Source organism: Cricetulus griseus (genome assembly GCF_003668045.3).
Source record: "Cricetulus griseus strain 17A/GY chromosome 1 unlocalized genomic scaffold, alternate assembly CriGri-PICRH-1.0 chr1_0, whole genome shotgun sequence".
NCBI lineage: Eukaryota > Metazoa > Chordata > Mammalia > Rodentia > Cricetidae > Cricetulus > Cricetulus griseus.
Window position 1 is genome coordinate 182,158,928 of NW_023276806.1, and position 16,540 is coordinate 182,175,467.

At 37.5% G+C, this 16,540-nt stretch overlaps 1 protein-coding gene across 1 annotated transcript in view; it reads right to left on the minus strand.

Moving 5' to 3' along the window:
* Elapor2 (endosome-lysosome associated apoptosis and autophagy regulator family member 2) overlaps window positions 1-16,540 on the minus strand; it is a 157,850-nt gene that overhangs the window by 35,046 nt on the left and 106,264 nt on the right. Inside the window, exons 6-13 of the mRNA XM_027393503.2 lie at window positions 16,051-16,156; window positions 15,144-15,296; window positions 14,284-14,372; window positions 8,992-9,172; window positions 8,287-8,415; window positions 3,943-4,033; window positions 3,211-3,313; window positions 1,740-1,877 (exon numbers count right to left, since the gene is read on the minus strand). Of these exons, the coding sequence (XP_027249304.2) occupies window positions 1,740-1,877; window positions 3,211-3,313; window positions 3,943-4,033; window positions 8,287-8,415; window positions 8,992-9,172; window positions 14,284-14,372; window positions 15,144-15,296; window positions 16,051-16,156 (990 nt within the window). The remainder of the gene's footprint in view (window positions 1-1,739; window positions 1,878-3,210; window positions 3,314-3,942; window positions 4,034-8,286; window positions 8,416-8,991; window positions 9,173-14,283; window positions 14,373-15,143; window positions 15,297-16,050; window positions 16,157-16,540) is intronic.

The following is a 16,540-nucleotide window of genomic DNA, read 5'->3' on the forward strand; positions in this document are numbered from 1 at the left end:
AGGATTAACTAAAGTCTGGTTTTTGTCACCCTAATGTACGATGTCACACCTGACTGCTTAATGTTTTTCTTCAGGACCAAGATGAAAAGACCAAAAGAAGGAGGTAGAGTTCCATTGCTGTTCATCCTCTTATAAATGTATTCTGAACACTAAATAACAATGCCTAACGAACAACTGAAGTTGTGGGAAATCTAGGGATTGGCTCCCCACTGAAAATCTGAACAGAGAAGAGAAAAGGCACTACACACACAGCCACAGCAATGAAGATACTCTGAGAAAAGAATCACCTTGTTTTCATTTTGATAAAGTCACATCTGTGGAGATATACAACAAATAATAGGCCTGGGGCTAGGGAGAGGACTCAGTGGCAAAGAGCTTGCTGCACAAGCATCAGGACCTGAGTTTGGCTCCCTAGGAGCCACATAAAAACTGGACATGGCACTACAGTCATCTAACCCCAGTGCTGGGGCCTTGGGGTAGGACAGAGACAGATATCCTGGGGACTCTCTGGCCTGTCAGTCTAGCCAAAATAGCTGGCTCTAGGTTTCTGTGAGAGACCCTGTCTCAAAAACAAATAATGTTGAGAATAATCAGATGACTTCCAGTTCTGACATCTGATCTAAATTTGGATATACAAACAAAGGCAAATTATGATCCATACATGTATATACTACTCTCTCTCTCTCTCTCTCTCTCTCTCTCTCTCTCTCTCTCACACACACACACACACACACACACACACACACACACTCCAGAAAAATAAGTAACAGGCCAGATAGTATTAAAATATGCAATGGAATGTTCATAGAGAGGGTTAGGTCAAAGAAAGGCAATTGTTGTCTCTGTTTTACCATCCTGTATACAAATTCATTCTTTATAAAAGATATTATCAGAATAACATAAACCCACACTATTTAATGACCCTTAAACACATATTAGATAGCTGGATGAAGGACAATAAAGTTATTAACCTTCTCAGTCTCAAAAATATTTAAAACTAAAGTTCTAAGTAAAAACAAAAACTATTTGCTTATAACTCATAACAAATCAGAGATTTGTTGTCATTCCAACCCATCTCATACATTTGCATTCTCAAAAATTTAAAAATGGTTCATTAATACCAATTCACAACATAACAAGAAGACTGACTTAAAGAAGTGTCTTCTCCAATTTGAGTGACAGCTTTATATTCATCACCACAAGAGGGCATCATCTTTGTGCTTTAAAAGAAATAAAAGGTATGGGACCATATTATTCTGCATTGCGGGCATAATATTGTGTGCATCTCATGGTGTACCTTTAAAATTGTCTGTTCCCTGTGTAGAATGCATAGTATCCTATGTACAGGGTATAGTGTTCTACGTGGATGTCATGTCTTCATCCTTTGACCACACATTTCCTTGAATGGAGTTCATAATGCCCTTGTATGAAGCTCATGATGCAAGTTTACCACTAACAGTGTACTTACAAAGGGCTTGTGTTGTACCTTTAAAGCATTTCTAGTCTCCTGTACACAGGTCGGACTTATTTGCCTAGAGAATGCAGCTCACCTGCACACAAGCAGAGCTCACATGGACTTATTCAGACTATACATGCCATTTCTCAGCTCCTAAGGCCACGTATGAAGCACATGATGCTCCCATACAGAATTTTTAGTGTCTCCAGTGGAGATCAATAAGCTCTGAACCGAGATCACACCCAATGGGGTGTTGGAGAGTAATAAAGTGGTTGGCACTTACATCTTGGCCTTGATTAGTTCTCTGGAATGCCCATGTAAATGTAAATGTTGCATTCTTGAAGATGATGTGGGTGTACGCTTGCTTTTCTTTGGTTCCTCCCCATGATTCTACCACATTGGTACTTTTTCTATTTATATCCTAAAATAGTAGAGAAATATTTACAAATAAAGCACAAACTCAGTATCAAGTTAAATACACACCCATTATAAATATGTACTTTCATTTGGAGAAAGCTGTGCAGGATTCATCACTGTTTCTGCCACATACTCCCTGTTCTAACCACAAAATTCCCACAAGCATACTGTCAACAAGATGGAAGACACTTGAAAAACGTTACTTAGAAGAGGGAGCTCCTCAGACTCCTCATGGAAAACATCTAGAATCCTTGATGAATAAAAAGCTTCCCATTTGTGCCTTCTTCCTTGAGGGATTCTAACAGAACCATTTGTGTAGAAACTCTAAGTTGTCCCCTGATTATACTGGCCATAGGTTCATCTGAGTGAATGCTGACCAGAGTGTCATCCCATGTTCATGAAATACTCTTGGGATAGCATCTGAGTTTCATGAAGGTCCATTTATAAACTATTTTACTTCTGATTTTCTTAGATAAATTTAAGAAAATAACATGAAGGTTTAAGCTATCTCCACCAACGTGCCACTATTAACATGACTTGAAAGCAAATACAATGACTAACACAATGCTATAACTTATTTATAAGATGAAAATAGAGGTAAGTCTGAAGTTGTGAGCTTTCCTATAGAATTCTTGACAAATAACTTGTTTCTACTAGTTATTTGGGATGTTGGAGTTAGGTTGGCATGGCTTCAAAATTTGTCTCTTTGTATAATATGAATATAAGGATCAAAGTATTATTAAGCAATCAAATATGCCAGCAGGAGACACATCATGGGTTCACATCACAGATAACAGCATGAAAAAATGATTTCCAAGCATCACAGACATCTTATTACCAAATAGCCAAATTATCATACTTACTGTTCATAAAAAGGGTTTCATAACATACAGATGGTGTTTCATTAAAGGTTGTGAGTTGTAAGAAGTAAAAATTATTACCTTACTTGTAAAGTGTTAATTGATATCATATTATTTATGATTTAATTTGATAATTCAAAACTCCTATGACCTATCATCTGAAGACCAAAGGAAAGCTATCAAACTCTTCTATAAGCTACATCTCTGCATTGATCTGTAACATGTAAGTTTGGTGTGGCATTACCCTCAGAAGGATGGAAGATCTGATCCCAAGCTGAAATAATGAGAACCCATGCTATGCAGAATGTACACTTGGTGATTTTATTGTACAATTCTTAGTCATTTCTTCAGGAAGTTAACAATATTTTTGGAAGTTCTAAGAAATTCAAGAAAAAATGGTTCTTATCCCAACTTATACAAATGAATTCAAACTTTAAAGAGAAGAATAAACATTGAAATCTGCCTTCAATCACTCACCACCATGAAGTATAGAACACAGTCAGCTGAGCAGAGGGTCTCAAAGACAAATGTTATTCTTCCTAGCTCAGAACCCGTGGCTCCAGTCATAGATGTTGGTGGTCTACATGACAGATCAAAATTCCAATATCAACAATGTACTCTGAATACAGTTTGAAAACAAAAATGGAATCATGTGTTCTCATTCAACTGAAAGTCCAGCTCCTCTGTTAACTAATCTACTGCTTCTTGATGAAGCACTGATCCTTCCTTTCTCAATCTGTGTTCACACCCTTGCTCTAGGCTAGGATGATGTACTTGACTCTCCTGTTTCTAAAGGAAGGAAGAGACTCACACTGGGAAATCTTAACATACATGACTAAAGCAAAGACATAAATAAATGTGTAACATGCTAACTTACAGAAAGAATTGAGAAAAACAATAAACAATTAAGCAACAAAATACACTCCTGTAAATAAGTGATGTATGCTAAATCTTCTCCATTAAGGATCAACAAATCATGGTTATTACAGGTTTAGTTGTAATGCTGTGAAAATATTTCCACTTTATCTAAGGAACATACATGAGTAACATTAATGTGTTTCAGTGAGGAGTTCTATAGATTCCTAAATATCATGTATCTGACATACTATTGTTTACTTGAGAACAAAAACACACTTCACAGAGTTATCCAACTCCCCTATTTCTACAGAGGAAGTGAAGATTCCTGTAGAAAGGGCCAGTTCCCCTTACTTAAATCCTGGGATGTGCAAGGTTAAGATGAGGTAGTCATTGTCAGAGCCTCCAGCCCCACTCTGGATGTGATCTCCAGCTACCTCCCAACCTGAAAATGAAAAACAGACATTTTATTAGTAAAATTTCATTAATAACAAAAATGTTAAAATAAGGCAAGCATAAAAAGGCAAATACATATTTCTGGTCAAAGCTAGAAATATTCCAAAAAATCCCATATTTTCAAGTAACAACTGTAGACTGAATGCAAAAGTTCACTTCTAGCTACCCATAAAGACATTTGACTGTACCACTTTGTATACAATGTGAGACAAGGTGATGGTTTTTCCAATGAAGCGTGACTTTCCAAACTGAAAGAGGTGGTCTTTATCCATTCTAACACACTAAGATAGACATTTATGGGAATAGACGCATTTCCACTCTGCTGACAGCTGATGGAAAATGGAAACTTCAATTTACTAAAGATTTAGGGTCAGAAGTCCTTTTCGGTTTACTGTATTTTTGTTTTACAATTTAACTTTTACTAAATGTCACTAAGTATGCCATACATGGGATAGTAGATAGACCTCCCTCCCTGAGGCATAGGAAATATAAGGAATGCACATGCTAATGAAGGCTAACACTGTGAGGTGATAGGTCAGTGTACAAGAAGTACAGGAGGCATGTCCTCTTCACAGGAACTGTAACATACCATAAGCCAAGACTGCCACTTAAAATGAGTAAAGGTGATAAACCCACATAGAGCATCAAGCAAGTGTATTATCTAAGGGCAATACTTTAGCATTGATACTTCTCCAAATGTTATCTACTACTTTAAGAGAAGTAATATAGGCAGTCATACAAGTATGAGCTTGGCAACTTGGCAATTTGTAAATAAAATACCTTATGGAAAATTAATATGATGAACACACACTAATAAAACATAATAAAATAATACAGACTCATCTATTAGAGAAATGTTGGTAATTCACTGCCTAAAGATTCCAATTATTAAAAACAAAGAAAATCAGCTATCAACTTTTAATTCTAAGAGTTGAGTAAACATGAAACCCTGTGGCCCAGTGAGACAAGAATGTGGGTAATAGGAGAATTGAGGTTTAGACAATAACCCTGTGAAAATAGTAAGGAGAACCAAGATACCCCATGCAGAACAAGCAAATACCTAGAAAGAAAAGACTGTGGTTTTATTTCTAAGAACCACCCTTAGAGCCTATGAATACTATGATGAAGTACAGAATGTTATCGAAGGCCAAGTGGATTATGTACAGAAGTTACTATGATTCAAATAGAAACAAATGCCTTACATGTTTCAATATTGCCCAATGCAGAGTCCACCAACTTTCCTCATTCTTATCATAAACTTTAATTTTTATAGTCATATCACAAACATTTCTCCATTACAAATAATTTTACATCAATTTTATCTAAGTATATCCCCATTGTTAAGATTTGTTTTCATTCTTATAGGAAACATTAAAATTAATATTTTTGCATACAACTTCCTTCCTCATATCACATTGTCTCATTGGTAAAGATCCCCAGAAATAGCATTACTGAGTCAGAAGAAAACAAAAATTAAAGATTCTAGAAATGTATTTTCAAATTTCTTTCAATATGTTGTCTCAGTATAATGACTACATACATACTATTTTATTCTATTGAGCTAACTTATGTTGGTAAACATTATACTACTGCAGGAAAGCTAGATTATTTTCACTTGTGTTTTTATACATGAAGGCCAACAAATCTATTCATGAACAACCAACTTGTTGCCAACTTTTAATTTCTCACAGGCAAAAATCCAATATATAAAAATTTGCTCTTCATCCCTAAGATGCAACTTTATCAAATTCAGACTTCAGGAATATGGAAACCCTCCACCCACACTCATTCTAAACACATGCTTTAACTATCCAGGCAGGAGGTGCTCCTTCCTTAGGTAAGCTGCCCCATGAAATTCTACTTGGCCCTGTTGTGTACTGTTTATTACAAGAATGGGATAGAGACTCCATATCACAAAGACACACACTACTTTTACCTTTGTACTTTTATTTTCTTTACTCTAAAGTAATTTTAAAATACAGTTTGAGAGTAAATCAAGTATTGGTGTGAGAGTTGGTGTCTTCTACAGAAGTCGCTGGTAATCTGTTCTAGTGTGTGAGCATACATGTAGCAGTCCTTCTGTGGATTCATTCAAAACGCTTGCTTTCCCAATCTTGTTTTCCTAATTGATCTAAAATTCCTGACTCAAATTCAATCACAGGACACATCTTAGGACTGTCAACTTGCATAGTGTTTCCTCATCTCTCAGGGGATAAATTCCAAAAGGTGGTCAACTTTGCATTTAATATACATCAGGTCTTTCACTAATGCATTGGCTCAATATTACTTAAGTCTCTATTTTTTCTGTTCATCTCTATACTCATGTGGACATTTCATTTCCTATGTCCCATGTCTGTTTGGGGGAGCTATTGATTCAAACTATGCAATTTAAAACAGTGTGTGTAAACCTAGGTACAATGATCAAATATAACATGGAGAAAGTAAGCAGATAGAATGATGGTGAGGAGATAAAATTGAAGGATGGATTCCATTGTTAAATCTCCTTGTTTGGGATACCAGCTGCTATTGTCTGATTTTAAAATGAATACCATTGATGAGTACCATTGAAAGAACTCTGCCACGTTTGCAAGTTTTTGGTAAACAGGCTCAACTGCATCTTAGAGACACAGTCATGTGCTTCACAGGAAATGGGAATTTGAATTCTTTAACCCTGTACCATGGCACAGCACTGAGCCAAACTAAAGTAACCTAGTAATGCTGTGGAATACTTCTTTACACATTGTGAATATATGACACTGTGATTGGTTTAATAAAGAAGCCAATTGGACAATAGCTGAACAGAATGAGATGAGGCAAGAGAGTCAGACTAAGAGAATGATGGGAGGAAGATGGGCAGAGAGAGAATTTGCCAGCCAGACACAGATGGAGCAGGAGATGAACACACCGTGCTAATAAAAGTACTGGTACATGGCAGAGCATAAATAAGGAAAATTGGCTGATTTAAGTTGTAAGAGCTAGTTAATAATAAGCCTGAACTATCGGTCCAGCATTTGTAAATAATATAAGACTCAGTGCATTTATTTGGGAGCCAGTGGTCCCAAAGAAAGCTCTGCCTACATACTATTGCTTAAAGTGGTAAAATAAAAAAAGTGATATAAATGTTGTTACCTTCCTTGCCACATATCTATCTGTATTTGTGACTTTAAATGTGAGCTTCAATATCTACTTCAAAAGTGAATACATAAAATGCAAGATTAATACAGCATCCTGTCTACCCTCCAACCCCCCATGCACACATCTGTCTATCCTTGGTAGATAAGCAGAGACCCTACAACAGACACACCAAGCCCTACTATTTAATACCTTTCTATCTCAGCACTTACCACATGCTACCATTAAATTCTTGCCATTTGAGGTGGGGGATTAATGCTGCCATGGATATTATATTTCCTTCTTCATAGTTTAATGGCTTAAAGCTTTTTCTTACCATAGATTTCTTTAGCAAATTCAGCAAATAATTTATGGTCTTTCTTTACTAAGTTGAGAACCTTTGCATTTTCAAATGGAAGGGTGGGAGGGTGGGTGGAAAGGACAGAGGGAGGAGGAAGTGAGGAAGGGAGAGAGAGGGAGCTCAGAGAGTGATCAGATGAGGGTGGGCTTGATGGATTTTGTTTGGCACGTTACTTGTGGTTTGTGATTATTTTTATTATCAGGAGTTATTTGAACACATATATTGTGAAGTCTGAGCTCTGTGTCTAAGCACCAAGATGCTACTAAGTCACTACAAGAAGAAGATATAACCGGACAAAAAGATAATGCACATCCTAGGCTGGAAAGAAAAAAAAAACTTTGAAGAGTTTGCCATTTAAGACTTGGTTTCTGGAATTTATACCTGGTATTTACATACTGCTATTGACTATACAGAGCTGAAAGAAAGAAAGAAGGAAAGAAAGAAAGAAAGAAAGAAAGAAAGAAAGAAAGAAAGAAAGAGAGAGAGGAGGAGGGAGGAAGAAAGAAAGAAAGAAAGAAAGAAAAAGAAAGGGAGAAGCACTGTAGGTTTTATTGCTGCTACCTGGCTGATTGCTTGGTTTTTATGTAAGGGCTGGGATGGACACACAGCCAAATAAGACAAAGTTCCTCACAAAGGTGTCTGGCATATTTAAAAAGCCAAGTCTGAAAATAAATTGTGTTTGGATTTTTTGTTTGTTTGTTTGGTTGGTTGGTTGGTTTTTGTTTTTTGTTTTTGGCTGCCACAACAGTTACGGTTGAGTCCAAACCTACCATTCATTCCATCACACTTGGAATTCCCAACATTGAAGCAGGAAGTTTTCATGTTGGCAGGGAGGACATTCCACCATTTATACTCAAACCCCAGCGCTGGCTCTGTTCCTGCTGGACATGGCTTACATTCTGCAGAAGACACATGAGTGAACAAGCACATTAGGCAGCATCTGGTCAGCTTTCCCTGTGCCAAGTGCCTCTAAACCACAACCAGGAGAGAAATGTGAGGGAAGGGTGCCACAGCACCAGTTCCCTTGGAACTTCTTCAGATGTCAGCTGGAAAATGTTTCTAGATAGAGCACAAAGCATGTGTATGCATTTGGTGGTTTTATTTGTATACTGCTTCGTTTTATGTACACACACACACACACACACACACACATACACACACACACATACACACTGATTATCCTTATTATCATCAGTTCGCTGATAAGATAGAGTCATTTTTCAAAGGATAATTCAATATACTATTTTAAAGGAGATGGTCTCACATACACAAAACACCAGTAAGACAGTTCTCATTAGACAGTAAATAAATCATGCTCTTACAATACCATTATCATCAATATTTCTCAACTCTTCTTCCTTCCAATGAAATAAGAAATGTGTCATCTAAAGACTTCCCCAGAAAATCAATTGAAACAAGATCACAAGTCTATTAATACTATTTCTTTAAAGTGCAGTTCATGATAGACACTCTACCCTTTGTTCCATCTGAAAATGTCCCAGGAGGGCAGGGATGGCAAGCAGAAGAGCCATTATTATAGAAGCCTGGGTTGCAAGGGGGACAATCCTTCTTCTCTCCAGAAGGGGGCAGCCTGATAGCGTCTGTCAGATCCTCCCTGCAGATTTTCGGCTCGATCCACTTGTACATTATCTGTGTCTGGGAAAAAAACAAAAAGAGAGAGAGAGTGAGCAAATCATACAACATCCTTACAACAAAAATGCTAAATTGACAATCTAAAAAATAACAAACAGTGGGAGAACAGAAGAGGGTGTTGAGATAATCTAAAACAGTAACAAAATGAGAGAAAAAGGAAACTTTCACTAACACAGCAAAGAGATAGTAAAAACTTGGTAGGAAAATAATCATTACTTTAGTGTGGTGTGTGTGTGTGTGTACATACATGTGAACATATTGAGGTCTTAGGTCAACATCTGATGTCTTTCTTAATTACTGTCCTCCTTTAGCTGTGTGCACACACACCCACATGCCACCACACACATGTGGAGGTCAGAATAGAACCTGTGGGAGTTGGCTTTTTCCTTCCACCTTGTGGGTCTGGAGGATTGAACTCAAGTCAGCAAGCTTAGTGATAAGTGCTTTTACCCAGTGAGCCACCTCTCTAGTCCCCCCATGTTATTTTTTGAGACAGAGCCTCCCACTGAACCGGAAGCTTGTAGATTCAGCTAGACTGGCTGTCCATCCATCCCCAGGTTCCCTCCTGTCCCTCCCCACCCCACCCCCAGTTCTAAGACAACCAAGCTTGGGTTCTCATGCTTGTATAGCAAGCACTCCACCTAGTGAGCCATCTCCCTAGTCCCTGGAAATGACCATCACATTGCAAAAGTTTTTAACCTGAGTCACAAGTACCCTTACGATACAGACCACATGCTCCTTATCATGAACCCTCTTGCAAATGTAAACAACTGCTAAATTGTCACCCCTGAATACATTCACAAAAGTAACATTATACAGACTGAGCATGTCATACCTAGAAGATATATATACATATATGTGTGTGTGTGTGTGTGTGTGTGTGTGTGTGTGTATGTGTACATATACATGTAACAATAAGTAATGAAAGAAGAGGCCATGAATATGAAAGAGAGCAAGGAAGGGTATTTGGGAGAATTTGGAGAGAAGAAAGGGAAGAGAGAAATGGTGAATTATTTTATAATCTCAAAAACAAAAGGCAAAATGTAAACAACTGCTGCCCTTGTATCCATTTACTTCATTGTGTAGCCAGCAGCTTTCATAGAGGAACTTTTTCTTGCTTATTTGCATTTTTGATTGTGAGTCCAGCCTTTGAGGGCTGAACCATCTCTCCAGCCCTTCTTGCTTTTTTGCAAACTTCATTACTCCTTTCTTTTCTCCAGCCACAAACTCTACTACCATACTCCACACATAGTAATCATCAAAGAAATACATCATTTTTCAAAAAGAATAAACCAAACTTCATGTGCAGTCATACTAATTCATAAATATCAGTAGTTCTTGAGGTTTTTCTAGTAACAAGCACTGTAGCTAAACTATTCTCTCCAGAAGTTTCTAGGCCTTTTCCATGTGCTCCAAGCTTCAGGACAAAGGCACCCACTGTTATCCTCCTGCACACAAAACAATACAAAGAATAGTGGCAACAGCTATGCCCATGCTTAGTTATTCTCACTTTGAAACCAGAACCAAATGGGTTAGCTGTTCTAAAGCAAAATTGGAATGCGAACATTGAAGGATAGGAGGAGGTATTCTAGCACAAATAGAACAGTAAATCGATACCATAACTAAATACAAGTTTTTAAGAAGAGACAATAACTGTTCCTTTCATCAACAAACTTTTGATTGTTTTGTTTATCCTCTAAAACAATTTCTGCAGTATTTATTAAAACTAGGAAATGGAAACCACAGGTAGTACTCCAGGACTGTTTCTAGTAAGAACCATGCACAATGAGCCTTAAGGCCACTCAAGGTAACTCCTCAAATATGCTCATGCAAGATGCGGTATCTTGTATGAAGATGGATGCTAAGAAAAATGCTTTAAATATAGATGTCTCAACAGCATGATAAATCGTGTGTTTTCTTTCTAACAGCTCCTCTTCCCACATTCATTTTATGGCTCCTGTCATGATATGCTTTAATGCACCACTTTATCCCTCTTCCACTGTTACCATCTGTAAAACAGTGGCTGCTCCAGCTAAGTCTTCCTAAGCAGCTAAAAAAAAAAAAAATTCAATTAGATACTATATCCATACAAGGCTCTCAACTCCCTTCAAGAAAGGTAGCATAAATTCACAGAATCTAAACAAAGAATCATTATAGTAGAGACACTGATTTTCCATTTCCAGTTTAATAAGTATAAAATGCAAATTTTAAAATCCTAGTAAATTTATTAATTCCCTGACTCATTAATAAAATGCATGACTGGTACATTTAGGGGAAATATTGGTTCCTATACAAGAACAGAGAAGATGTGGTGCAGCATGGAAGAATCTTCCCAACCTTTTCAGAACAAGTGTTTATCATCCCCAAGTTTGTGAATGAGAAAATACTCCAAATTAGAGGTATATGGTGTGTGTGTGTATGTGTGTGTGTGTGTGTGTGTAGGTGTATGTGTATGTGTGAGTGTGTGTGTGTGTGTGTGTGTGTGTGTGTGTGTGTGTGTTGTATGTATGGGTGTGTTTTGTGTGTGTGTGTGTGTGTGTGTGTGTTGTATGTATGGGTGTGTTTTGTGTGGTGTGTGGTGTGTGTGTGTGTGTGTGTGTGTGTGTGTGTGTGTGTAAGCCAGATGACAACCTTGGGCATCATTCTTCTGACTCTATCTACATTTTTTTAGACAAGATCTGTCTCACTAACCTGGATCTCAACAATTAAGCAAGGCTGCTAGCTGGCCGAGTCCTGGGAATCTGTCTCTATGTCCCCACATAGGCCACCATTCTATGTGGAGAGATACCTTGCCCAGACTAGACACACAGGCATGTGGGGTAGAGAGGTGCCTTGGTCCTGCCTCAATGAGATGATGGGACAGACTTAGTAGACTTCCTGGGGAGACCTTACCCTCTCCGAGGGGGCATGAGGGGAGCGAGAGGAGAGGATTGGAATGTAAAAACATAAAAAATAAAAAACACAGGACACTAGGCCAGGATTCTCACATGGATTTTGGGGATTGAATTCATGTTGTGTACTTTTTAAGGAAAGTACTTCACTAACTAAGCTATCTCCTCAGCCCCAATTAGAACTATTAACTTATCCAAGAGATGCACACAGCACCATCAAGAAAGGGTTAGCCTGATGTGAATAAAAATAATAAAACATGCAAGTAGATTTTAGAAGCCAAATAGCCAGTTGCTTCTAAGGTAACCAAAGAAGATTTTTAGAAACTTAGAAAAGAATGTTTTATCCTTAAACATTTTAACATGGAGAAATTGAGTTACAAATCCTCCATGATACCATTTTTCATTACAGACCTTCCTGCCACACATGACAAAGTGTTTCTCTGTCTTTCTAACAGAAACATATGCTTCCCAGTGTAGCTGATGGGAAAGATACTAATTAATATTGATGATGCTTAGAACCAGATGGCTCATAGTGCAGGTGAGACACCAACAAGCAACTCACTCTTTGGAAGTGAGATGCAAACATGAAATCATAAAAGCAAAACCCTCTCCACAGAGAAGTTTACCAGAAAGAGTTACAATGTCCTTATGGATCTATATTAAGCATCAATAGTGGATCTCTGGGAATTGAAGGTCAGATTGGTCTACACAGAGTACTAGGTCAGCCAAAGCTACATAGTGAGATTTTGTCAGAAAAGAAAGAAGAATGAAAGGAAAAATTAAAAATGGACTGAATTTATAAAGCATGGGTACATTATTTTCTTCTATATTAAGAGCAAGTTTCAGAGATTCCCTGACTTATATGAAACACACAGTTCAGTATATATGTACAGCATGTTTACAAGTGGTGTGTGTGTGTGTGTGTGTGTGTGTGTGTGTGTGTGTGTGTATGTGTGTGTGTGTGACAGAGAGAGAGGGGGGGAGAGAGGGAGAGAGAGAGACAGAGGTTATAATAGAGTACACAGTAATATAATATGATTTTAATATATTTTCATGTGGTCAGATAAGGTGAATCATTAATAGACCTCATTGTTTACACTGAAGTAATACTGAATTAATCATCATTACATAGAATAAACTAAATTCACTTTAACTAGTAAGCAAGGCAAGTTTAGCTAAGGAGAGTTTACTTTAATGTATTATACCCAAAACATTTCATTCCATTTTAGTGGCCTTCTAAATATAAGTAGCCTCATATAGCATTATTGTAGGGCCATGGTCAAGCTTACTCTACAACCTCTCATAATTTAATGCTGTTAATTTAAATTAGCATTGTTATTAAAAATAAGGATTGTATTTCTTATTAAAAATTTCCATTAAACACTTTAATGTATGTATCTACATCACTCAAAGCAATATTCCTTTAAAGTATTTAAAGGCATAAAGGAAGTTTCATATTCACATAAATATGAAAAGTACCAATCAGCATGCATAGATGCAAAATTAGGAAAGGAAAATAATATTTGCTGATAATCTCTAAAAACTAAATGCCCTATTTCAGGATGCAATCATATCTGAAGGACACTCCACAGGAGCCACATTGCCCTCACTTTCTTGTGGCACGGACAGGTCCTGACCAATTTTTTAATTTAAAGAATGACAGGTCAACTGCAAAGTTCATCTGTACATTTTCCTCCAGCTAATGTTGCTCGTACGGTAATGACTTTGGGGTTTGTAAATTCGATTACACAGTAATCTGGCCTAATTGAATTAGCATATGGCTTCATAACTCCTCTGATAAGTATTCTGAGTTCCTCACAGTGCAACAGTATTTTTATCCCCCTGAGTGGTAACACATATTTCAAGATGTTCTCTTCTTGATCTTGTGACCTCTGAAAGAATATAGTCTTTTACAAAAGATAGCAATAATGTGTGAAGCACTCACCACATGGTAGGCCCTGGGCTGGAAACCTTACTTTGAGTATCTTGTATTTTCCCATAGGAGCTTTATGAAGTTAGGTAGCAATATCAATGTTCCTTTAAAGACTGAAAAAATGGAGGCTTAAGAGCAACAAATGTTGGAAGGTCAAAGCAAAGGCAGGTTGCAACACCAAAACTCTTAGATTTCTGCTGTACTTTCTTCACACGCAGCTAACAACCCAGAGTGCTCTCACACTGGGAAAATTTTTGATAAACATAGGATGAGTTAAACACTGCTGATACCTTCCCTTCTTCATCACATGGGGTATGGATCTGGAAATAGTCTTTGGTAGTGCAGGGTGGGCGATCCACACACTCACTGGCTCCTTCCTCTGCAATACATACACACAGAGAGAAAGCATTTCAGAAATGAGCCAATTTCTTTGGGACCTTAAGAAAAAATGAACATCAAAACACAAAAGCAAGCTAGCATTTCAAAGAAATCACTGTACTAGTGTAGTTTAGGTAGAACTAGTCAAGCTGTAGATAAATAAAGGTTTAGTATTTTTATTGTTTGTTTGGTTGGTTTGGTTTTTCCAGACAGGGTTTCTCTGTGTAACCCTAGCTGTCCTGGGACTCACTTTGTAGACCAGGCTAGCCTCAAACTCGGAGATTCACCTGCCACTGCCTCCAAAATGTGTACACCACTATCACATGGCTAAATGTTTGCATTTTTATTTTCCCTAAAGGGAGGATAAATATTTCTACGATACAGCTGCATCATAGCAGCTGTTTCCAGAAGATATTAGATATCTTGTGTATTATCATTGGACACTAGAAATCTGGAACAAATTAAAAATGTCTAAGTACATCTATACCATCTCTATGGTAACAAGCCACATGAAAGCAGACAGTTGGCTAGATTGATGCAAACACATCTGTACCAGTTGTCTATGGAGTGTGAAATAAAGGAAAATCACAGACAAAGGAAGAAAGTCATGCAGAGGGCACTGGGATGTCATATTGTCTCCATCCAATATGAATTCATTTGGCCTCATTGGCAGGTGGCCCACCATTGCTACCACACTTATTCTGCCCTGTGAAGTACATTTGACCAACATTAACATGGAAAGAGAAGAATAAAAATTGTCAATTAGCCTTGCCTGAAAACTGGGAGTCCTCCTTACACCTTATGCATTCTTTGGCACCCTTCTCAGAGTAGGTGTTTCTGGGGCACATCTGACAGTTAAATGAGCCTGGTTTGTTGCTGAAAGTGCCTGGCTTGCATGGGAAGCACTCAGAGGTATAAGCCACCCCTGTGTAGGAAGGAAAAATAGTGCTTAGGAGACAGAACCCAGTACAACAAACACATTAGCACCTACTGGCTGCTTCTGCACAGAAGAGAGAGATACTAAGAGTAATACAAGCCTAAATTATTTACTTGCAACAAAGAAAGATACAGTGTCAAGCAAGCAGGAAAGACCCTAGAAATGGCTGTATATTCGTTTGTACTTCCAGCTTTGTCCAGCAGATGTCCCAGTGACTAATGATGTAGCATCCCAGGAGTGGGCACATAGGAAGCAGGGAAACATCCCAACTTTAATAAAGAAGTGCTGCTTTAACTAGATACTATCTACTTGAGTGTGAGCCATGACTGTGCTTATTGGTGGCTCAGATGGGCACAAGAGGTTAAGGAAACAGCCAGACTCAGTATTTTCATGGATATAACAATGATCAGATTATCTGGCCCAATGTACACATCTCTAATGAGTAATAGGCTCTTGTAAACAAATGCACTTTCTTTTTATTTTTAAAAAGTACCGAAGATTGTCATTGTGTTTACTGATTTACACTGATTGAATAATCCAGTTTGGGGATGGAAGGAAAAAGAAAAAAAAAAACTAATGAATCAATTTGATAGATGTAGAACTAAGGTTTTTAGACTTGCATGAGGTCTAACATTAATGTGTGTCTTTATTATAAACCCTGAGTCACTTAAACCAACACTCTAATAATTTTTTAACAAGAAAATTAGACTAGTGACTACTGAGGCTCATAGCTATGAAATACCTTCAATGGTGATATTTTTTACTAGCACGGGCTTGACTGCCTTAGAACCCATAAGGATGCCTGTCGTCCTCCAGTACAGAATATTTGTGCCTGACTTCAGCATTACCTACAGAGAGAATCACAAGACACTCGGGTCAGATCAGCTAATTCTAAACACAGCCAAACCTACCCTCTTATACCCTCTTTCAATTCTTTATATAATCACCATTAAAATAGAATGAACAAACTTAAATATACTTAATTCCAGCATAAACTATAATGAAGTTGATTAAAATAGAACAGTCTGAGAATCCACAAATATACTAAGGAAGAAACTAAGACTACACAAAAGAGAAAGTTGTTTTTAAACTTCACATTTGTGGGTTCTATCATACAGGATAAATGAATCTGGGTCCAAGCATATTCTTTGACAATAATGTTATTCCCAAGGTAGATCTCTGAGCTATAAAAAGAAGAAAGGAAGCATAATGTTTGTTTCTGCTCTGGCCTG